This window comes from Ranitomeya imitator, chromosome 2, assembly GCF_032444005.1.
Source record: "Ranitomeya imitator isolate aRanImi1 chromosome 2, aRanImi1.pri, whole genome shotgun sequence".
NCBI lineage: Eukaryota > Metazoa > Chordata > Amphibia > Anura > Dendrobatidae > Ranitomeya > Ranitomeya imitator.
The window spans coordinates 328,088,492-328,113,401 of NC_091283.1; the positions used below are offsets into that span (position 1 = coordinate 328,088,492).

Genomic DNA, 24,910 nt, shown 5'->3' on the forward strand with positions numbered 1-24,910 from the left:
AGCTATCGAACCGCCTAGTGCGCTTAGGACAATTAGAAATAGCATGAGTGGAATCACCACAGTAGAAACACAGCCTGTTCAGACGTCTGTGTTCTTGCCGTTCAACTTTAGTCATAGTCCTGTCGCACTGCATAGGCTCAGGTTTACTCTCAGACAATACCGCCAGATGGTGCACAGATTTACGCTCGCGCAAGCGACGACCGATCTGAATGGCCAAGGACATAGACTCATTCAAACCAGCAGGCATAGGAAATCCCACCATGACATCCTTAAGAGCTTCAGAGAGACCCTTTCTGAACCAAGCCGCCAGTGCAGATTCATTCCACAGAGTGAGCACTGACCACTTCCTAAATTTCTGACAATATACTTCTACATCATCCTGACCCTGGCATAAAGCCAGCAAATTTTTCTCAGCCTGATCCACTGAATTAGGCTCATCGTAAAGCAATCCAAGCGCCTGGAAAAACGCATCAACATTACTCAATGCAGGGTCTCCTGGCGCAAGAGAAAACGCCCAGTCCTGTGGGTCGCCGCGCAAAAAAGAAATAATAATCAAAACCTGTTGAATAGAATTACCAGAAGAATGAGGTTTCAAGGCCAGAAATAGCTTACAATTATTTTTGAAGCTCAGGAACTTAGTTCTGTCACCAAAAAACAAATCAGGAATAGGAATTCTTGGTTCTAGCATAGATTTCTGATCAATTGTATCTTGAATCTTTTGTACATTTATAACGAGATTATCCATTGAGGAGCACAGAGCCTGAATATCCATGTCCACAGCTGTGTCCTGAAGCACTCTAATGTCTAGGGGAAAAAAAAAAAAAAACTGAAGACAGAGCTGAGGAAAAAAAAATGATGTCAGGACTTCTTTTTTCCCTCTATTGAGAATCATTGGTTTGGCTCCTTGTACTGTTATGCTGTGCTATCAGGCAACACAGTGTGCAGTAATCAGCGCACATACAGAGATCTGGCAATAACCAAAAACAATAGGACGAGCTCTGAGACGTGGAATCTCTGCAGACTGCAATACCTGAACCTATCCTCACACAACTAAAAGCAGCAGTGGATTGCGCCTAACACTACCTATGCAACTCGGCACTGCCTGAGGAGCTGACTAGCCTGAAGATAGAAATACAAGCCTGACTTGCCTCAGAGAAATACCCCAAAGGAATAGGCAGCCCCCCACATATAATGACTGCTAGCAAGATGAAAAGACAAAACGTAGGAATGAAATAGATTCAGCAAAGTGAGGCCCGATATTCTAGACAGAGCGAGGATAGCAAAGAGAACTATGCAGTCCACAAAAAACCCTAAAGCAGAACCACGCAAAGGGGGGCAAAAAGACCCACCGTGCCGAACTAACGGCACGGCGGTGCACCCTTTGCGTCTCAGAGCTTCCAGCAAAAGAGAATAGCACAGCTGAACAGAAAAAACGGAAACAAAAACAAAGTAACACTTATCTAGCAGAGCAGCAGGCCAAAGGAAAGATGCAGTAGCTCAGATCCAACACTGGAACATTGACAAGGAGCAAGGAAGACAGACTCAGGTGGAGTTAAATAGCAAGGCAGCCAACGAGCTCACCAAAACACCTGAGGGAGGAAGCCCAGAGACTGCAATACCACTTGTGACCACAGGAGTGAATTCAGCCACAGAATTCACAACAGACCCCTGACTCCTCCCCTCCTGTGACCTCATCACAGGTCCTGTGCGCACAGAATGGCCATATATGTGGAGTGCGGCTCTGCAGGTGGAGGTAGGTGCTGGAGATTCCCCATTACTGAGCGCCGGGGACATTAACCCCTTCTGCACTGAGACTCTTTTGGGTTTTTTGTCGCCACTTTATAAGAATCATTGCGTTTTTGTCCTGTTTCCTGTAATAGATACATACGACCCAACTATGGAGGACAGGAAGTGAGGGAATGGATTGTTCTCCTAGTACAGGGCATCATTCTTGGCCCTGTGTAGTGTAATGCTCCCACATTACTGACATCCTCCCCCCCCCCCCCCCCACAGTATAATGTTCCCACAGTACCGACACACACACACGTTCTTACAGCACCGCCATCCCCCCACACAGAGTAATGCCCCCATTATGTTCCTATATTTAGTGACCGGATACAACACACAAGCAAACACAAGGTAGAAGTAACCAATATCATTATTTATTTCCCTGATAATGGGTATTGTGATCACTATGGCAACAGTGAATAATACAAAACAGGGTGATTAGGAGGTGAAATATACAATATCAGATATACAATGAATTCTCCGGCTCACTCTCACTGTAATAGCCGCCTCTAACCACATGTTATGTTAGCTACTGACAAGAGTGATGGTCCTGACACATGTAGGCAACAACACTTTCTCTTCTGCAAACACCGGCCATAGTGGGGGTCTCTGGTTCTTCCCGCTAGGCCACATGTCCTTCTGACAAAGTTTACCAAGGCTCGCTGAACAGCCTTCACTTCAACCGGACCCTGTCCTGACTGTTGTACTAACCCAGATCAACCACTTTACCGTACGTCAGTGCTGGAAGCAATGGCCCAGCTCACTCGCATCTCCCGCTCTTCACTGCAGGCGTAGACCCCCGATCTGAATCTGCTCTCGGATCTTCAGTGCTTGACCAATGCAGGATGTCTCTAGTACCTCAAGTAGTGAGAGCTGGGATTCAGCTCTTGTCTGGTGTAGTCTAGATCTCATGCCTTGGCTGGTGTAACCTGGATTCTAGGACTCATCTGGTGCCTCCTGGGTTCTGCTTTTTGGCATGCCACAACCCCCTGCCTCGGGCACTTTACCATGGCCTGGTACCTTGGCCTCACTTTTTTCCTCAGCACACGTCCTGCCTGTTCCTTTGCTTGGTGCCAAATTTGTTCCTGTTTTGGGGTACTGGCCTTTTATATCAAGATACATCAAGGTCATTTGACCTGTTGTGCCATCTAAACTGTTCCTTCCTGAAGCTCTCCCTCTTCCCATTGATTCCTCAGGGTCCCGCCTGGATGGCCGTCTTCTTGTATAAATGCCGCACAGTGTTGAGAATTCTCGCTCGCACACCTTTATAAAACACCTTATGTAGTATGTATGATGCCATTCACACAGTATTATGTTCAAACAGTGCTGACTTCTCTCACACAAAAAGATATTTCCATGTTACCGCCATCCCCCACACACAGTATAATGTTCCCATAGTACCACCAACCCACCACACACAGTATAATCGTCTCACAGTATCACGATTCTCTCCACACACTAAAATGTTCCCACAGTACTACCATCCCACCACACATAGTATAATGTTCCCATGACAACTCCATTCCCCTCACACAGGATAGTGTTCCCACCGTCCCGCCATTCCACCATGCACAGTATAATGCTCCCATCATTCCACCATCCCACCACACAGTAAACTGTTCCCATACCAAAGTACCATCATCTCCCCATACACAGTATAATGTTCCCACAGTACCGCAGTCCCCTCCATACTGAGTTGGTGGTCCTTATTTTGTGTAGCAGGCTGTGGTGGCCATAATACTGTGCGAGGTGCTGTTTGGACCATCATATTGTGTGGGGGCCATCATACTGTGTAGGAGACCTCATTCTGAGCTACCTGGGTCACCTGGAGAAAAATGTCCTGGTGATGAGGATGACAGGGATTAGTAAGTGAGAAATATGTCTGGTTGCAGGCAGCATGTGATCTTCAGAATCGGGAGATATGACTCCACCAAAAATATATACATTTATATGTAAATTTATTTCCTTGTGAGGTCAGGGGCTTAATTACAGCTGTTGCTGTGGGACCTGTGATTTCTTTTCTACACCACTGTGTATAGGATAATATAGTATAATATAGTTGTTATGGATGAGACTTAACTAACATTGTGCAGTGACTCTGTTTTCCATATAGTGACGGATATTTCTTGTTGCTAAAACTGTATATTTTTTCTCACTTTAACATGTTAAAAAATTGCAAAATGTGTCTTTTCCTTTTTATGTTTTTTGCTTTTTGCAAGAATTGTTGGAGCCAATTTCCTTTTGAAACAATTTAATATCTTATTTTTTCTGGTATTTTTCTTGTAACATAGGAAAGTGTAAGACCAGAAATAAACCCCATAAATCACTGTACATGGAGACTTTAGGATCAGATCATTTCTGTCCGCGGTGTTTGTGGAAATAAACAAGCTTTTATAAAAGCCTCAAACTTCTGTGTGTGAATCAGACCTGAGATCTACCGTGATAGAAGATTACAGTGCGGGGAAGACGGGAAACCTTCATATAGACGACCAGTGGTGATGGAGTCAGTGATGGACTCTGGCCAAATATGTTTCTAGAGCCGTAGTAGAAGATGAAGATGTCGTCATTAGGGTTGAGCGAAACGGATCGTTCATTTTTAAAAGTCGCCGACTTTTGGCAAAGTCGGGTTTCATGAAACCCGACCCGACCCCTGTGTGGGGTCGGCCATGCGGTACGCGACTTTCGCGCCAAAGTCGCGTTTCAATGACACGAAAAGCGCCATTTCTCAGCCAATGAAGGTGGACGCAGAGTGTGGGCAGCGTGATGACATAGGTCCTGGTCCCCACCATCTTAGAGAAGGGCATTGCAGTGATTGGCTTGCTGTCTGCGGCGTCACAGGGGCTATAAAGAGGCGTTCCCGCCGACCGCCATCTTACTGCTGCTGATCTGAGCCTAGGGAGAGGTTGCTGCCGCTTCGTCAGAAGCAGGGATAGCGTTAGGCAGGGTCCATTAACCCCCAAACCGCTTGTGCTGTAGCGATTTCCACTGTCCAACACCACCTTTTGTTTGCAGGGACAGTGGAAGCTACATTTTTTTTCCTCAGCGCTGTAGCTCATTGGGCTGCCCTAGAAGGCTCCCTGATAGCTGCATTGCTGTGTGTACGCCGCTGTGCAAACCAACTGCTTTTTTTAAAGCACAAATCCTCTTGTTCCTTCCTTTCTGCACAGCTATCTTGTTTGTTTGTCCACACTTTTTATTTAATTTGTGCATCAGTCCACTCCTTATTGCTGCCTGCCATACCTGGCTGAGATTACTCCAGGGAGATAGTAATTGTAGGACAGTCCCTGTTTTTTTTTTTTTTTTTTGTAGTTTTTTTTTTCTCCCTAAAAAAATAAGTTGCGGGAGATTAAGATTGGCATTTCTGCTAGAGTGCCATCCCTGTGTGTGCCATCTCTCTCACATAGTGGGCCATAGAAAGCCTTTTTATTTTTCTGGGTTTTTTTTTTGTGGGGTTTATAAATTCTCCCTGGAAAAAAAAAACAGTGGGAGATTAATATTGGCCTTTGGGCTTGTGTGCCAGTCCTGAGTGTGCCATCTCTCTCTCAAATAGTGGGCCATAGAAAGCCTATTAATTTTTTTTTGGGGGGGGTTTCTAAATTCTCCCTGAAAAAATAAAAAAAATCAGTGGGAGATTAATATTGCCCTTTCTGCTTGTGTGCCACTCCTGACTCCTGGGTGTGCCATCTCTCTCTCAAATAGTGGGCCATAGAAAGCCTTTTTTTTTTTTTATTGGGTTTCTAAATTCTCCCTGAAAAAATAAAAAAAATCAGTGGGAGATTAATATTGCCCTTTCTGCTTGTGTGCTATTCCTGACTCCTGGGTGTGCCATCTCTCTCTCTCAAATAGTGGGCCATAGAAAGCCTATTTTTTTTTTTTATTCGGTTTCTAAATTCTCCCTGAAAAAAATCATTTTTTTTATTTGGTTTCTAAAGTCTCCCTGAAAAAATAAAAAAAAATCAGTGGGAGATTAATATTGCCCTTTCTGCTTGTGTGCCAGTCTTGACTCCAGGGTGTGCCATCTCTCTCTCAAATAGTGGGCCATAGAAAGCCTATTTTTTTTTTTTATTGGGTTTCTAAATTCTCCCTGAAAAAAAAAAAAAAATCAGTGGGAGATTAATATTGCCCTTTCTGCTTGTGTGCCAGTCTTGACTCCTGGGTGTGCCATCTCTCTCTCTCAAATAGTGGGCCATAGAAAGCCTATTTTTTTTTTTATTTGGGTTTCTAAATTCTCCCTGAAAAAATAAAAAAAAATCTGTGGGAGTTTAATATTGCCCTTTCTGCTTATGTGCCAGTCTTGACTCCTGGGTGTGCCATCTCTCTCTCTCAAATAGTGGGCCATAGAAAGCCTATTTTTTTTTTTTATTTGGTTTCTAAATTCTCCCTGAAAAAATCATTTTTTTTTATTTGGTTTCTAAATTCTTCCTGAAAAAATCTTTTTTTTTAATTTTGTTTCTAAAGTCTCCCTGAAAAAATAAAAAAAAATAAGTGGGAGATTAATATTGACATTTCTGCTTGAGTGACAGTCCTGCGTGTGTGGCATCTCTCTCATTTGGTGCCACCGAAAACAGAGTGTGTAACATTGTGCCTGATTTTCCTTGCGGTCTCACCCACCTGTAAAGGGATATCTAAATCATACTGAAGTTATAGCTCACCGTGTAAGTTGTTTGACAGCAACAAATACCGTTACTTTGGTTACGTTTTTAAAACAATGAGGAAGTCTGGTGGAAGAGGTCGTGGCCGTGGGCGTTCATTGTCAGCTGGTAATGATGGTAGTGGTAGTGGAGCATCAGGTGGTCGTGGGAAAAAAAATATTGCACCTAAGTCTGGAGCTGTGGAGCCAGGTTCGTCGTCTGGCTACAGAAGGCCTCAAACGCTCCCTTTTCTGGGAGTAGGAAAACCGCTTTTAAAGCCGGAGCAGCAAGAGCAAGTTTTGGCTTACCTTGCTGACTCAGCCTCTAGCTCTTTTGCCTCCTCTTTTGAAACTGGTAAATGTAAAAGCAGCGCGTCGTTAGTGGATGTTCACGGTCAGGGACAAGTCGCTTTCTTGTCCTCTTCAGCAAAAACAACAACAGAGAAGGATGCAGCAGGCGACACAACGGGTTACTCCATGGAGCTCTTTACACATACCGTCCCTGGCTTAGAAAGTGAAGCAGTTAACAGGCCATGCCCATTACAAGTTGAATCTGACATGGAGTGCACTGATGCACAGCCACAGCCAGACTACCATGCTGGTCCTTTGACTCAGACCACAACATTGCCCTCGCAGGGTACTGATCCAGAATCAGACCCTGATGACTGATGAGACTATGTTGCCCCGTCACGAACGCTCTACCACCGACTTACACGGTGACACAGAGGAAGTTGCGCACGAGCTAGAAGAGGAGGTTATAGATGACCCAGTTGTTGACCCCGATTGGCAGCCATTGGGGGAACAGGGTGCAGGTGGCAGTCGTTCTGAAGCGGAGGAGGAGGGGCCGCAGCAGGCATCAACATCGCAACAGGTTCCATCTGCCGGGCCCGTAGATGGGACAAAACGCGTGGCAAAGCCAAAAACTGTTGGAGGACAGCGTGGCCATCCGGTTAAAGCTCAGTCTGCAATGCCTGAAAAGGGATCCGAGGCTCGAAAGAGTGCAGTCTGGCATTTTTTTAAACAACATCCAATTGATCCGCACAAAGTCATCTGTCAAAAATGTTCAACTACCTTAAGCAGAGGTCAGAATCTGAAAAGTCTCAATACAAGTTGCATGCATAGACATTTAACCACCATGCATTTGCAAGCCTGGACTAACTACCAAATGTCCCTTAAGGTTGTAGCACCCTCGGCCAATGAAGCTAGTCACCAACGCTACATCCCTGCCGTCACTGTAAGGCCACCATTTTCCGCACCACCTGCAGTATCTGTGCAGGTTTCTTTGCCAGGCCAAAGCAGTCAAGGTCAGGGAATCACCAGTTTCGTAGTAGGAAACACTGCATCTAGGGCACAGGCGGAAACAATACCGTCTCCAACTGTCTCTCAGTCTGCCATGTCCACCGGCACACCCGCTAGTTCCACGATCTCCAGCTCAGCTCACCCTACATGAGACTCTGGTTAGAAAAAGGAAGTACTTATCCTCGCATCCGCGTACACAGGGTTTGAACACCCACATAGCTAAACTAATCTCGTTAGAGATGATCTAACCTTCATTAAAATGAACCACAACTGGATTTTGAATTCTTTTGCCCCACCTTGCCCGGCCGACACCTAGCTTTCCTATGAAAAGGTATTGCCTGTGGACTACTCTGAATGACTTTACCAATCTCGTAATTTGCAGCAGCTGATTGTCCAGCATACGACATGTTTACACCTCCCTAAATGGCCAAACTCCCCACACGGGGCCGTGGTATCGCCACTTGGCGCAAGCATCCGTGAGAGTGCTGTTTGTCTGAAGAGGTGGGTGTGCCCGCTTTTGGTCTACGGCACTGCCACTGGGTCCCTCATAGTACAATAAAGTGTCTCTGGCGGTGGTGGTGCGCACCCAACGTCAGACACACTGTTGTAACATGAGGGGCCCTGGGCATGTACCGCCGGCCACAAGAGAGTTCCCCCACCCCCAGCTCAAACATTGCTCTACCACTTGCACAATTATCTCTCACAGTTCCAACTATGTTTACTCTATGCGCTGACATCCGTAAATTCCTGCCACGGACAATACCATTGTGTTGACATGTATGATGGTACTTAACATAGTCAGGGGCAGTGTCCTATATTTACCCAAGTAAATACTTTGTGCCAAATTACTAGGTCTGAAACTACGCAGAGGAGCCCACCCCTGTACGTAATGATTGCACCCTTTTGGTTTTTCTTTTTGTTGTAATGCGAGACATTAACATGTATTTATTTTTTGGGACTACTAACTGGCAGACACTCATTACAATCGGCCGCCGCTGACAACACCAATGGTGCCCACTGCCTGTGTACCCCTGCAAGAGAATTAAAAGTGCCTACAGCCCAATTTTATTATGTTAGGCCTTCGAAGCCTGTCTGCGGTCCCTCCTTCCACTAGGCCTCCACTGACCTGTCTACTGCTGCCCGTATTCCCCTGGAACCAATTTTAAAGTGCCTACAGCCCTAATTTATTATGTTAGGCCTTCGAAGCCTGTCTGCTCTGCGGTCCCTCCTTCCACTAGGCCTCCACCGACCTGTCTACTGCTGCCCGTGTTCCCCTGGAACCAATTTTAAAGTGCCTACAGCCCTAATTTATTATGTTAGGCCTTCGAAGCCTGTCTGCTCTGCGGTCCCTCCTTCCACTAGGCCTCCACTGACCTGTCTACTGCTGCCTGTGTTCCCCTGGAACCAATTTTAAAGTGCCTACAGCCCTAATTTATTATGTTAGGACTTTGAAGCCTGTCTGCTCTGCAGTCCCTCCTTCCACTAGGCCTCCACTGACCTGTCTACTGCTGCCCGTGTTGCCCTGGAACCAATTTTAAAGTGCCTACAGCCCTAATTTATTATGTTAGGCCTTCGAAGCCTGTCTGCTCTGCGGTCCCTCCTTCCACTAGGCCTCCACTGACCTGTCTACTGCTGCCTGTGTTCCCCTGGAACCAATTTTAAAGTGCCTACAGCCCTAATTTATTATGTTAGGACTTTGAAGCCTGTCTGCTCTGCGGTCCCTCCTTCCACTAGGCCTCCACTGACCTGTCTACTGCTGCCCGTGTTGCCCTGGAACCAATTTTAAAGTGCCTACAGCCCTAATTTATTATGTTAGGCCTTTGAAGCCTGTCTGCTCTGCTGTCCCTCCTTCCACTAGGCCTCCACTGACCTGTCTACTGCTGCCCGTGTTCCCCTGGAACCAATTCTAAAGTGCCTACAGCCATATTTTATTATGTTAGGCCTTCGAAGCCTGTCTGCGGTCCCTCCTTCCACTAGGCCTCCACTGACCTGTCTACTGCTGCCTGTGTTCCCCTGGAACCAATTTTAAAGTGCCTACAGCCCTAATTTATTATGTTAGGCCTTCTAAGCCTGTCTGCTCTGCGGTCCCTCCTTCCACTAGGCCTCCACTGACCTGTCTACTGCTGCCCGTGTACCCCTGGAACCAATTCTAAAGTGCCTACAGCCATATTTTATTATGTTAGGCCTTCGAAGCCTGTCTGCGGTCCCTCCTTCCACTAGGCCTCCACTGACCTGTCTACTGCTGCCCGTGTTCCCCTGGAACCAATTTTAAAGTGCCTACAGCCCTAATTTATTATGTTAGGCCTTCGAAGCCTGTCTGCTCTGCGGTCCCTCCTTCCACTAGGCCTCCACTGACCTGTCTACTGCTGCCCGTGTTCCCCTGGAACCAATTCTAAAGTGCCTACAGCCATATTTTATTATGTTAGGCCTTCGAAGCCTGTCTGCGGTCCCTCCTTCCACTAGGCCTCCACTGACCTGTCTACTGCTGCCCGTGTTCCCCTGGAACCAATTTTAAAGTGCCTACAGCCCTAATTTATTATGTTAGGCCTTCGAAGCCTGTCTGCTCTGTGGTCCCTCCTTCCACTAGGCCTCCACTGACCTGTCTACTGCTGCCCGTGTACCCCTGGAACCAATTCTAAAGTGCCTACAGCCATATTTTATTATGTTAGGCCTTTGAAGCCTGTCTGCGGTCCCTCCTTCCACTAGGCCTCCACTGACCTGTCTACTGCTGCCCGTGTTCCCCTGGAACCAATTTTAAAGTGCCTACAGCCCTAATTTATTATGTTAGGCCTTCGAAGCCTGTCTGCTCTGCGGTCCCTCCTTCCACTAGGCCTCCACTGACCTGTCTACTGCTGCCCGTGTACCCCTGGAACCAATTCTAAAGTGCCTACAGCCATATTTTATTATGTTAGGCCTTCGAAGCCTGTCTGCGGTCCCTCCTTCCACTAGGCCTCCACTGACCTGTCTACTGCTGCCCGTGTTCCCCTGGAACCAATTTTAAAGTGCCTACATCCCTAATTTATTATGTTAGGCCTTCAAAGCCTGTCTGCGGTCCCTCCTTCCACTAGGCCTCCACTGACCTGTCTACTGCTGCCCGTGTTCCCCTGGAACCAATTCTAAAGTGCCTACAGCCATATTTTATTATGTTAGGCCTTCGAAGCCTGTCTGCGGTCCCTCCTTCCAATAGTTCTCCACTGACCAGACCAATGCTGGCCGTGTACCCCTGGAACCCAGCTGAAAGTGCATGGAGCCTCCTTTTTTTCTTTGTTTTATATTTAGAAAGCCCAGATGAACTACGCTGTACCACGGTTCAAGCTACCCAGTCGACATTTCTTTTGCGAGAAAAGCCATCCCAGCCCTCCACCGCCATGAAAAAGTCTGCATTGTCATAGCACTCAGGCAATCAAACAGTAGAAAGGTGCACCTGACAAGAGACGCATGGACCAGTAGGCATGTCCACAAAAAGTTACGTGTCCATTACGGCGCACTGGGTTAATGTGTTGGATGCATGGTCCACAGGGGACAGCCTACAAAGTCTGTCTGCAGTCCCTAATTCAAATTGTCCTCCGCTGGCCACACCACTGCTGCACGTGTACCCCTGGAACCAATTTTAAAGTGCCTACAACCTAATTTTGTTATGTTAGCCCTACTACGTCTGTCTGCGGTCCCTCCTTCCAATACTCGTCCACTGACCACACCACTGCTGCCCGTGGACCCCTGGAACCTATTTTTAATTGCATAGAGCATCCTTTTTTTAATAGTAGGCGTACAAAGTCTGTCTGCGGTCTACTATTGAAATTGTCCTCCACTGACCAGAGCAATGCTGCCTGTGTACCCCTGTAACCTTTTTTAAACTGCAGTGAGCCACATTTTTGGTTTAAGGCCTACTACCTGTGTCTGTCTGCGCCATTCAATACAGCTGTACTCCTTTGAAAAAAGCAGAGCGTCAATAGTCTTGTTTTCAGCCTCTAGGAATTTGAAAACTGCATTGGGGCTACTACTTTGGTAGGGCCTACTAACGGTGTCTGCCGCTCCAAGGTGATCCCCAGGTTTCCTCTCCATTGCTTCGATCTTCCGACTCTCGTTTAGTAGTTGTTGAAAACTACACTGCATTAGGCCTACAAATTGGGTATGGGGTGTAGAGACGGTGTGTTACACTCCAAGGTGTTCCCCAGGTTTCCTCTCCATTGCTTCGGTCTTCTGACTCTCGTTTAGTAGTTGTTGAAAACTACACTGCATTAGGCCTACAAATTGGGTATGGGGTGTAGAGACGGTGTGTTCCACTCCAAGGTGTTCCCCAGGTTTCCTCTCCATTGCTTGGGTCTTCCGACTCTCGTTTAGTAGTTGTTGAAAACTACACTGCATTAGGCCTACAAATTGGGTATGGGGTGTAGAGACGGTGTGTTCCACTCCAAGGTGTTCCCCAGGTTTCCTCTCCATTGCTTCGATCTTCCGACTCTCGTTTAGTAGTTGTTGAAAACTACACTGCATTAGGCCTACAAATTGGGTATGGGGTGTAGAGACGGTGTGCTACACTCCAAGGTGTTCCCATGGTTTCGTCCACATTGCTTCGATCTTCCGACTCTCGTTTAGTAGTTGTTGAAAACTACACTGCATTAGGCCTACAAATTGGGTATGGGGTGTAGAGAGACGGTGTGTTCCACTCCAAGGTGTTCCCCAGGTTTCCTCTCCATTGCTTCGGTCTTCCGACTCTCGTTTAGTAGTTGTTGAAAAGTACACTGCATTAGGCCTACAAATTGGGTATGGGGTGTAGAGACGGTGTGCTACACTCCAAGGTGTTCCCCAGGTTTCGTCCACATTGCTTCGATCTTCCGACTCTCGTTTAGTAGTTGTTGAAAACTACACTGCATTAGGCCTACAAATTGGGTATGGGGTGTAGAGAGACGGTGTGTTCCACTCCAAGGTGTTCCCCAGGTTTCCTCTCCATTGCTTGGGTCTTCCGACTCTCGTTTAGTAGTTGTTGAAAAGTACACTGCATTAGGCCTACAAATTGGGTATGGGGTGTAGAGACGGTGTGTTACACTCCAAGTTGTTCCCCAGGTTTCGTCCACATTGCTTCGATCTTCCGACTCTCGTTTAGTAGTTGTTGAAAACTACACTGCATTAGGCCTACAAATTGGGTATGGGGTGTAGAGAGACGGTGTGTTACACTCCAAGGTGTTCCCCAGGTTTTCTCTCCATTGCTTCGGTCTTCCGACTCTCGTTTAGTAGTTGTTGAAAACTACACTGCATTAGGCCTACAAATTGGGTATGGGGTGTAGAGACGGTGTGTTCCACTCCAAGGTGTTCCCCAGGTTTCCTCTCCATTGCTTCGGTCTTCCGACTCTTGTTTAGTAGTTGTTGAAAACTACACTGCATTAGGCCTACAAATTGGGTATGGGGTGTAGAGACGGTGTGTTCCACTCCAAGGTGTTCCCCAGGTTTCCTCTCCATTACTTCGATCTTCCGACTCTCGTTTAGTAGTTGTTGAAAACTACAGTGCATTAGGCCTACAAGTTGGGTATGGGGTGTAGAGATGGTGTCTTCCGCTCCAAGGTGTTCTCCAGGTTTCCTCTCCATTGCTTCAATCTTAAAGCTCTTGTTTAGTAGTTGTTGAAAACAACACTACATTCGGCCTACAAGTTGGGTCTGGGTTGTAGAGACGGTGTCTTCCACTCCAAGGTGTTCTCCAGGTTTCCTCTCCATTGCTTCAATCTTCATGCTCGTCTTAAGTAGTTGTTGAAACAACACTACATTAGGCCTACAAGTTGGGTCTGGGTCGTAGAGACGGTGTCTGCCGCTCCAAGGTGTTCTCCAGGTTGCCACATAATCGAAGCTGCATAGAGCTATTTTGTAATTTTACGCCTACAAAGTCTTTCTGCGGTCCCTCCTTCCAATTGTCCTCCACTGAGCAGAACAATGCAGAACGTGTACCCATGTAACCTTTTTTAAACCAGCGTCGAGCCAACTTTGTGGTTTAAGGCCTACTTGTAGTGTCTGGCTGCGCCACTCAATACAGCTGTCCTCTTTACAAAAAATGACCTACAATTATCTGGTTTTCAGCCTATCGGAATTTTAAAACTGCAGTGGGCCTACTAGTTGGGTTGGGGCCTTCTATCTGTGTCTGCCGCTCCTTGCTGTTCTCCTACAGTGAACAAAGCTGTGCCGCCTGTTTACTACTCTTGCCAATTTTGAACTGCATTTAGACTACTTACAGATTTGGGCCTACTCTCTGTGTCAGCCTCTCATTCCAGTTGTCCTCCACTGAACAAAACAATGCCCCCTGGTTAGTCCTGTTACCAATTTTGAACTGCATTTAGCCCACTTTATTCTTTGGGCCTATATCTGTGTTTCCTCCTCATCCTGCCCATTGCCCAGCCAGTGATAGATGAGTCTGCTGGTACATTGACCCATAACAACATTCCCCGTGCACGCTACACTGCAAGATTGTGACCCTGCTGAAAGTCAGGTCCCCCTTCCCGCATACCATACCACCTTACACGGGGACAAAGAGGAAGGTGCAGATGAAGGTGCAGGTTCCTTCATCAGGTGGGGGGAGGAATACTCGTTGCTGGCGACGTCACTGGCACAGGGCCCCTCATAGTACGCAAAAGTGTTGCTGCCGGTGGGAGGCGCCCCCGCCGTGCAAACACACCGCTGTACTTTGAGGGGCCCTGTGCCAGTGCCAATGCCAACGAGTGGGCCCCCCCTGCTTGCTCAGGATCACAGCACTTGCAAAGTTGAAATACTTACCTCTCCCTGCTCCACTGCCGTGACGTGGTCCAGATTTACTGGGCCCACTAATTACTTGAACCAGCCCTACCCCCCACAACTTTAGCCAAATGACCCCCAATTTCAAATGCCTTCCAATTATTATAAGCTAAATTACGATTGACAAGCTTCTGTAACAAGAATGGATGTTTTTGCCATTAAAATGGGCAGTGTAGGTGTTTTCCTGGCCTCCACTCACTGCCGACTATGCTCCCCCATTGACTTGCATTGGGTTTCGTGTTTCGGTCGATCCCCGACTTTTCGCGATAATCGGCCGATTCCACTCGACTCGACTTTTAAGATAGTCGGGTTTCGCGAAACACGGCTCGACTCTAAAAAGGTCAAGGTCGCTCAACCCTAGTCGTCATCATCATGAAGTAGTTATTTCTCCTGTCACGTGTAATGAATATCTCCTGCAGTATTGCTAATGCCGATTCCAGTGTCGGTAAATGAGACGAGAATTAGCGTTATGGAAGATGAGTCTATGAGAAACGTATTCAGCTGCCGACTCCGAGGAAGAAGCTGCTTGTTGTCTGTGGCCTAAATATATAGGTTTTATTAGTAGATGTAAAGAAGGAAACTAAATACTGTAAAATAATAAATCTCATATGTTTCCCTTATTATCTCCAGTAATTGTATTACACAGGATTCTTACATCGGCTCATCTTCTCATTCAGGTCTCTACAATATCGGATCCTCTCAGTGAAGATCTTCTATATAAGAAAATTTTCCTGATTTACTAAACAAAGATGGATACGGACAGAGACAAGATGGCGGAGAGGATATTACACCTCACCCTAGAGATCCTCTTCCGGCTTACTGGAGAGGTGAGAGATTCTGATGACGTCACATTACATCATTCTTATCTATGGGAATAACAGATGGACAGAACTGGAGAGGTGAGGAGTCTGGAAACGTCTGTAGTGAGATTTATTAATGTGTCTCTCCATAACCAGGATTACACAGTAGTGAAGAGGACCTCTAGTGAACGCTGTCAGGACCCTGTGTCTGAGAGATGGGGAAGACCCCTGAGCCCAATCACGGGACCTCCACCTCACCCCCTGATACTTGAGGACATCAATGACCAGAAGATCATAGAACTCACCTACAAGATGATTGAGCTGCTGACTGGAGAGGTGACACTGCTGGGAATGCTGGGACATTACACAGTAATGTTATGAAGGGATCGGGGGGATGACAGTCTCATTGCATGTGTCAGGTTCCTATAAGGTGTCAGGATACCGCTGTCTATTTCTCTATGGAGGAGTGGGAGTATTTAGAAGAGCACAAATATCTATACAAGGACTCCATGATGAAGGGTCACCAGCCCCGCACGTCACCAGGTATTAGGACTAAACAAACAAGGCCTACAATTATCTGTATGTAAAGAATGAATTCAGTCCCTGTGTGTGTGCTTCCCCCAGATCTATCCAGTAAGAAGACAACACCAGAGAGATGTCCCCATCATCTTCTTCAACAGGACTGTAAACAAGAAGACCCCAGTGTTCCTCAGGATCATCAGGTAGATGGAGAGAAGGTGTCATGAGATCTCCACTATGATGTGTAGATGGCTGTGAAGCTCTTGTGCTCAGTCTTGTTTTATCCACCAGTTTTATATGTTTTCTACTTGTGTAATGAGAACGGTGGAGACGGCAGGATTAGAGCTGATCATAGATGTGACTTCTCCATCTCTCTGTGATTGATACAATATTTGTTTCAGGGTGGAGATCTGACCCATATTAGTACTACAGAGACATATACGAGGGGTGATGAGAGGTGTAAAGATGAGATTCCTTCAGATAACCGGCCAGGTGAGTATTAACCACTAAATACAGAGTCTCAGATTCTTCTCTGTCACCTACTGTGGCTGCTTTATTGGAGGTGTGGTTTTACCGTATCTGTCATGAATGTGTCACTTCCTCCAGGGAGATCTGGGGTTAGAAGGTCACTATGTATTATGAATTGCAGATCTTCCATTTAGCCTGTGTGTTTGTGTCCCATATTAATATTTTGTTTCCTTTGGTGCTGAGGAGGTTAACATCCCTTTCTGTGCTGGTCAAAAATATGCAGCTCCATTTCAGCTGCTTCTGATCAGGTCATTACCTCTTCCTGTAAGGGTATGTGCACACGCTGCGGATTTTGCTGCAGATCCGCAGTGTTTCCGCAGCTGCGGGTCCGCAGCAGTTTCCCATGAGTTTACAGTACAATGTAAACCTATGGGAAACACAATCGGCAGTGCACATGCTGCAGAAAAAAACGCGCAAAAAAGCAGCGGTTTACATTCCGCAGCAGGTCAATTCTTTGTGCGGAATCTGCAGCGGTTTTACACCTGCTCCATAATAGAAAACCGCAGTGGAAACCGCACAAAAACCGCGGTAAATCCGCGATAAATCCGCAGCGTCTTTGCACTGCGGATTTATGAAATCCGCTGCGGAAAAATTCACAGAGGACCATTCTACGTGTGCACAGAGCCTAAAACCTGGCCAGACCATCTCTTCCTTGCTAGTGAAAGTTTTACTTCCTAGCTCGTAGTAGTCACTGTACTGAGATCGCTATTGCTACTGGAGGTTGTTACGTATGGTTTCCCCATTGTCCTGTTCCCTTTTGGTTTGTACTTTCCTACCCTCCCCCGTATACCTTTCTAACTTTTTGTATGTTAGTCGCTTTTGTTATCCCTGTTTATCTTATGTGTTTATACACTAGCATTTCTGTCCAGTGCTTCATAACAGGAGAACAGTAAGGCTGGTGGCTCAAACCTTCTCACCTTTAGAGGTACATTTGGGAGCAGGGATAGGGTCCCAGGCTTAGGTCCCAGGACACTGCAGGGCACCTTTCCCTATTTTCATATTCTCACAGAGTTACAGTATCACAATTGTGTGTTGACCATTTTACCGCCATAGCAGAACATTCTCCTCCATCTGAAAATGTTTAAATTACTTTCTGAAATTTGTAAAACCATTTTGTATACAACTTACAACCTGGAGGATTTACCTACCCCCCTTGTGAGTAGAAGATGCTGACTGTTATCTGCCCAGATCTATAAACTACAAAGCCAAATGACCGTGTATGTAGAATGTGCTGACAAGTTAGAAAATCAGTCGAAGAAAAATATTATGAGGTGCATAATATATAATATTATAGGTGCATAGGCAGCATCAATAGTAAAAAGTTGGTTACACAGTGTTAATAGCAGTGTTAACAGACTGTGTTACACCGCGTTATGCCGCGGTGTAACGCAGTCGGTTTAACGGACTTCTAAAACGCTATGTGGGCGGCAGGCGCTGACTGGGAGGGGAGTATGGAGGGGGCACTGACTGCAGGGGAGTAGGGAGCGGCCATTTCATGGCTGGACTGTGCCCGTCGCTGATTGGTCGCGGCCAGATGGCCACGACCAATCAGCGACTTGGGATTTCCGTGACAGACAGACAAACAGACAGACAGACGGAAGTGCCCCTTAGACGATTATATACTGTATATAGATATTGACAAATATTACAGATGACAATAATTATCTTATTACTCTATTATTCAACTCTCATACGGACATAAACAGACAAACCACAAAACTCACTGGTGATGTAGGTTCTTTGAACCGTGTTCGCAGCCTTTACCCAGAGATATGGGGAAATCCAGAAGAGATTGCAAGTGCAAAACAAATTGTAAGGCCATGTTCACACAGTGCGTTTTTTACTGCGGAACCGCAGCGGTATTGCCGCTGCGGTTCCGCAGCAGTTTTCCATGCAGGGTACATAACAATGTAACCCTATGGAAAACAGTCACTGCTGTGCACATGGTCCGTAAATTCGTTTAAAAAGCCGCGCAGAATAGCTGCGGCAAAAAAGAAGGAGCATGTCACTTCTTTTTCCTGAACCGCAGCGGTTCTGCACCCATAGACCTCCATTGTGAGGTCAAAATCGCAGTAAAACCCGCAGATCAAAAATATATCTGCGGGTTTTACTGCGATTTGATGTGCAGAACCGCTGCAGCAGGAAGTGCGGGGGAGCGGGCGGAAGTGCGTGGGCGGAGTGTGGCTGCCCCCCCGTGCTCCGATCCCGCCCCCCCGTGCTCCGATGCCCCCCCCCCCCGTGCTCCGATGCCCCCCCCAGTGCTCCGATGCCCCCCCCGTGCCCTAATCTCCCCCCCTTATACTTACCCGGCGTCCCGGTGTCCGTCCGGCCGTCTTCTCCCTGGGCGCCGCCATCTTGCAAAATGGCGGGCGCATGCGCAGTGCGCCCGCCGAATCTGCCGGCCGGCAGATTCGCTCCAAAGTGCATTTTGATCACTGAGATATAACCTATCTCAGTGATCAAAATAAAAAAATAGTAAATGACACCCCCCCCACTTTGTCACCCCCATTGGTAGGGACAATAAAAAAATTAAGAATTTTTTTTTTTTTTTTCACTAAGGTTAGAATAGGGGTAGGGGTAGGGGTAGGGTTAGGGGTAGGGTTAGGGTTAGGGGTAGGGTTAGGGTTAGGGGTAGGGTTAGGGGTAGGGTTAGGGGTAGGGTTAGGGTATTTTCAGCCATTTTAGCCCTAAAAAGCTTCCTAGGAAACACACAGTCTCTGCATAGAAAACTGCATAAAAAAAGATAAAAAAACGCATCAAAAAACGCATCAAAAAAGGACAAAAAAAGGACCAAAAAAAGGGCCTGCGTTTTCTGCCAAGAGCTGCAGTTTTTAAAAAAAACTGTCCTGAAAAAAAAAGGATGGAAATCCTGAACGTGTGAACATACCCTAAGAGTAACATTTCTCACCTTGCTGCAGCTGTGTTTTGCATGTCCAATCTCCCAGGAACCTCCCACATACGGATTCTGAATAGGCTGGTTACCACGGCCCCCGTTCGCGCCCCAAAACTGTTGTAGCTGTTTTCGTTCTGACCCAATGTCAGACATGCTAGATCATGAGTGAGGCCAAATCAGGAGATTACGCCCTTCATTTACAAGCGCTTGGAGAAAAAAAGGAAATCGCACACGGATTGTGAGCAAAGTCACTTTTATCTGATATCTCAAAAAACAAGGCAATATTTTATACCATTTACAACCAATGCATTTCAATGTAACTCATTTAGCCCCCACCATTACCCAGGGTCATACTTTATTTATCACGCACCCAGAACATGTTGTGGCTGACTATTGAAAACATACATGATAAGAAGTATAGTCTCCTTGAAGAAGAGACCATCAGACTACTGCATCAACAGATTCTAGAAATTCTAGCAATTAAAGGCAAAAGGCCTTTAAAGGCAAACTATTAACCCTTCTATATCATAGTCTTTAAAAAAGGTCTCAATTTCCTCTGCCAAATGCCCGAGATCTAAATAAGACACCTCAGCTCTGCACTATTATAAAAAGTTCTCTTTAAATGTCTAATATTTCTTCCAGAAACTCATTTGATAGAAAATATTGGGCTTACGATGGTTTAGTTTGCAAAGAGCCACTGAGCTCTAATTACCCCAGTGAGGTTTCACCACTAGTTACTCATTTATTACTGATGAAGATTGTTGAGTTTGACCATTTCATTAGATGTGTTATTGCCTATAGTTACTCTTTTTCACTACAGTAGTTACTGCCCAAAATACTCTGATTTAACAACTTCCTGCAGTTTTGTGTTCCTAATCAGACCCCATTTTTCAAATATGATGTCTGTCACTTTATGTGGTGATAACTTTGGAATTCTTCACAAGGGATAATAGGAAACAAGTGGACCTTAAAAATTATTTTCCAACTTTTATATAGAAACATAGCTGAAAAAAAGACCTAGGTCCATCAAGTTCAACCTTCCTCCCCCAACTGTACATTTCGTCACTATAACCCGCAATGTTACGTGTATCAAGGAAATCGTCCAGCCCCTTTTTCAAAGGAGTCATAGTGTCTGCCATTACCACCTCTTGTGGTCGGTATTCCACAAACTGACTGCTCTAACTGTAAAGAACCCTTTCCTATTTATCTGCCAGAATTGCCTTCCTTCTTGCGGCAATGAGTGCCCCCTAGTTCTTAGGTGGTGTTTGGAAGGAATAAATCATGTGCCAGTGCTTTGTACTGGCCACACATATATTTATGCATTGTGGTAGAGCGCCTCACTCAGCTGGACACAGAGGTACACTACCATTCAAGAGTTTAGGGTCACTTAGAAATTTCCTTATTTTTTAAAGAAAAACACAGTTGTTTCCAATGAAGCTAACATTCAGATTCAAATGATTCAGAAATACACTCTATACATTGTTAATGTGGTAAATGACTATTCTAGCTGCAAACGTCTGGTTTGTAATGCAATATCTTCATAGGTATATAGAGGCCCATTTCCAACAACCATCACTCCAGGGTTCTTATGGTACTTTGTGTTTGCTAACTATGTAAGAAGGCTAATGGATGGTTAGAATACCCTTGAAAACCCTTGTGCAAGTATGTTAGCACAGCTGGAAACAGTTTGGCTGATTAGAGAACCTATAAGCCTGAGCTTCCTTTGAGCTAGTTGAGAATCTGGAGCACTACATTTGTTGGTTCCATCAAACTCTCAAAATGGCCAGAAAAAAAAAGAACTTTCATGTGAAACTCGACAGTCCATTCTTGTTTTTAGAAATCAAGGTTATTCCATGCGAGAAATTGCCAGGAAACTGAAGATTTCCTACAACTGTGTGTACTACTCCCTACAGAGGAGAGCACAAACAGGTTCTAACCAGAGTAGAAAGAGAAGTAGGAGGACCCGCTGCACAACTGAGCAACAAGACAAGTACATTAGAGTCTGTAGTTTGAGAAATTGACGCCCCACAGGTACTCAATTGGCAGCTTCATTAAAAAGTACACGCAAAACGCCAGTGTCAACGTCTACAGTGAAGAGGCGACTCCGGGATGCTGGCCTTCAGGGCAGAGTGGCAAATAAAAAGCCATATCTGAGACTGGCTAATAAACGGAAAAGATTAATATCGGTAAAATAACACAGACATTGGACAGAGGAAGACTGAAAAAAAGTGTTATGGACAGGCAAATCCAAGTTTGAGGTATTTGGATCACACAGAAGAACATTTGTGAGATGCAGAAAAACTGAAAAGATGCTGGAAGCATGCCTGAAGCCATCTGTCAAGCATGGTGGAGCTAATGTGATGGTCTGGGGTTGCTTTGGTGCTGGTAAAGTGGGAGATTTGTACAAGGTAAAAGGGATTTTGAATAAAGAAGGCTATCACTCCATTTTGCAACGCCATGCCATACCCTGTGGACAGCGCTTGATTGGAGACAATTTCATTCTACAACAGGCCAATGACCCAAAGCACACCTCCAAATTATGCAAGAACTATTTAGGGAAGAAGCAGGCAGCTGGTATTCTATCTGTAATGGATTGGCCAGTGCAGTCAACAGATCTCAACCTCATTGAGCTGTTGTGGGAGCAGCTTGACCGTATGGTACGCAAAAAGTGCCCATCAAGCCAAACCAACTTGTGGGAGGGGCTTCTGGAAGCATGGGGTGAAATTTCTCCAGATTACCTCAGCAAATTAACTGCTAGAATGCCAAAGGCCTGCAATGCTGTAATTGCTGCAAAGGGAGCATTCTTTGAAGTTTGAAGCAAAGTTTGAAGGAGAAAATTATTTCAAATAAAAATATTTTTTTCGGACTTTGTCAATGTCTGGACTAGATTTTCAATTCATTTGGCAACTCATTTGATTAATAAAAGTATGAGTTTTCATGGAAAACACAAAATTGTCTGGGTGACTCTAAACTTTTGAACGGTAGTGTATATCTGGAACACCGTCTCTTTAAGAAAGTGATTGGTTTATTGCAGCAACATAAACCAAGCTTAAAAGTAAACACAGCCCTCTGGGCAAAACAAAGAAACAAAAGAAAGAAAACATGATCATGCGCAGTGACATGTATCTCCCCTCCATCACTTCACCAGTGACTCTTGTCACATATCCCCCCCCTCTGCCCAAAGCCGGGGGTTTTGGCACCTTCACTCGCTAAACAGGGGACACTGGACGGGGCATAGGCGTTCCCATGCAACCTCCTTGGCCTGTGCTCCACATGGAAAGTGAAGTCCTGGAGCACAAGAAACCACCAAGTTACACGGGCATTCTTCCCCTTTTCCCTCATCCATCTCAGGGGTGCATGATCAGATAGTAGTCTGAACTTTCTGCCTAACAGGTAGTACCTCAGGGTGTTGATTGCCCACTTGATAGCCAAGCACTTCTCCACAATGGCATAGTTGTTCTCACAGGAGGAGAGTTTTCTACTCATGTATAGGACTGGGTGTTCATCGCCATCTATTACCTGGGACAGTACAGCTCCTAATCCAACTTTGGAGGCGTCCGTCTGGAGCACAAACTCCTTCTTGAAGTCGGGTGCGACCAAGACTGGCTGTCAACACAGAACGAGCTTCAACTCCTGGAATGCCTTCTCTGCTTCAGAGGACCATTTGACCATGGTCAACTTTGTGCCCTTGAAAAGATCAGTCCAAGGGGGCAGCTATCATGGCGAAGTTCGGGATAAATCGCCGATAATAGCCCACAATTCCGAGGAACGCCCTGACCTGTTTTTACGAGATCGGCTGTTGCCTCCACTTTGTCTACTTGCTGCTTTATCTCACCTCTTCCAACGATATAGCCCAAATATTTTGCCTTCTCTTTCCCGAGGGCGCACTTCTTCAGGTTTATAGTAAACCTTGCTTTAGTTAGGGCATAGAGTACCGCCTGGACCTTCAGCAGGTGTGTTACCCAATCCGGACTGAAAATCACAATGTCGTCCAAATAAGCGGTGGCGTATTTCTTGTGAGGGCCAAGAATCAGTCCATGGTCCTCTGGAAGGTGGCTGGGGCTCCTTGTAGTCCGTATGGCATCCTGGTATATTGAAAGTACCCGTTAGGTGTAGAGAAGGCCATCTTCTCCTTGGTACTTGGAGACAGGAGAATTTGCCAGTACCCCTTTGTTAGGTCTAGGGTCGTGATGTACCTGGCTGACCCTGCCTCTCAATAAGCTCATCGACCTGGGGCATTGGATATACGTCGAACTTGGACACCTCATTAAACTTCCTGTAATCGTTACAGAAGTGCCACTCTCTACTTGGCTTTAGCACCAGGACAATAGGGCTGGACCAGCTGCTCTTTGACTCCTAAATGACACCCAGGCTCAGCATTCTCTTCACCTCATAGCAAGCTTCAAGAATCCGATATGGCCTTTGGTTCACCCTCACATGTGGTTCAGTCAGGATCTCATGCTCCACCACTTGCGTACATCCTGGTAACTCCGAAAACGGGTCTCGGTTCCGCTGAAGCAGCTCACAGCACTGTTGTTTCTGGGCTGACGACAGTGTCTCTGCCACTTTGACATCCTCGACCTTGGTTTCAGGATGGGTTCCTAAGCACAGTGTTTCTGCCGGATCACTGTCTTACCACGGCTTTAGCAGGTTAACGTGGTACACTTTGTACGGCTTCCTTCTCCCTGATTGATGAACCTTGTAGTTGACATCACTCAACTTCTCGACCACTTAGTATGGCCCTTGCCACTTTGCCAAGAATTTACTCTCCACTGTGGTGATCAATACAAGCATCGGTCCCCAGGGCTAAATTGCCTCAGCCTCGCAGCCCAGTTGTAGAACCTCGCCTGGGCTTCTTGTGCTTAAAGGAGACTTTCCTTCACAATTGGCATCACCCTTGCAATTCGTTCCTGCATTTGGGCCACATGTTCGATGACGCTTCAGTGTGGTGTAACTTCTGCTTTCTAAGTCTGCTTTGCAACATCTAGAAATCCCAGGGGGTTCCGTCGGTACATCAACTCGAACGTTGAGAACCCTGTAATAGCCTGGGGATCTTCCCTGATGGAGAACAGTAGGTATGGCAGGAGGCAATCCCAATCTTGTCCATCCTTCTCCACTACCTTCCTCAACATGGACTTCAGGGTTTATTGAATCTTTCCACCAGGCCGTCTGTCTGCGGATGGCACAACAACGTCCTAAATTGGGTAATCTGAAGGGCCTTGCACAATTCCCTCATTACCTTAGAAATTAACGGCTTCCATTGATCTGTCAGGATCTCTTTCAGCAAGCCTGTCCTGGAGAAAATATGAACCAGCTCTCGTGCTATACTCAAAGCGGAGGAGTTTCTCAGGGGTACCGCTTCTGAGTACCGCGTAGCGTAGTCCATTACCGTGAAGATGTACTGATGACCCCTGGCTGACTTAACTAATGGCCTAACTAGGTCCATGGCAATCCGGTCGAACGGGACTTTGATTATGGGTAATGGAACTAGGGGACTGCTGAAGTGGGATACAGGGGCAGTTAGCTTACAGGTAGGGTAGGAGCAGCAGAAATTAACAATGTCCCTGTGACACCCAGGCCAGTAAAATCTTTGGAAGACTCGTTCTTGGATCTTATTTACACCTAGATCCCCCCAAGACATGAGCATGGGCCAAATATAGCACCCTATGTCTATAGGGAACC

At 46.2% G+C, this 24,910-nt stretch overlaps 1 protein-coding gene across 1 annotated transcript in view; it reads left to right on the forward strand.

Annotated features, from left to right (window-relative positions):
- The first annotated feature begins 1,687 nt into the window (after positions 1–1,687).
- Positions 1,688–24,910, forward strand: part of LOC138663553 (oocyte zinc finger protein XlCOF22-like) — a 41,038-nt gene continuing 17,815 nt past the window's right edge. The window contains exons 1-6 of the mRNA XM_069749794.1: positions 1,688–1,753; positions 15,166–15,315; positions 15,445–15,624; positions 15,708–15,831; positions 15,913–16,010; positions 16,209–16,299. Coding sequence (XP_069605895.1) covers positions 15,238–15,315; positions 15,445–15,624; positions 15,708–15,831; positions 15,913–16,010; positions 16,209–16,299 — 571 coding nt within the window. The 5' untranslated portion in view covers positions 1,688–1,753; positions 15,166–15,237. The remainder of the gene's footprint in view (positions 1,754–15,165; positions 15,316–15,444; positions 15,625–15,707; positions 15,832–15,912; positions 16,011–16,208; positions 16,300–24,910) is intronic.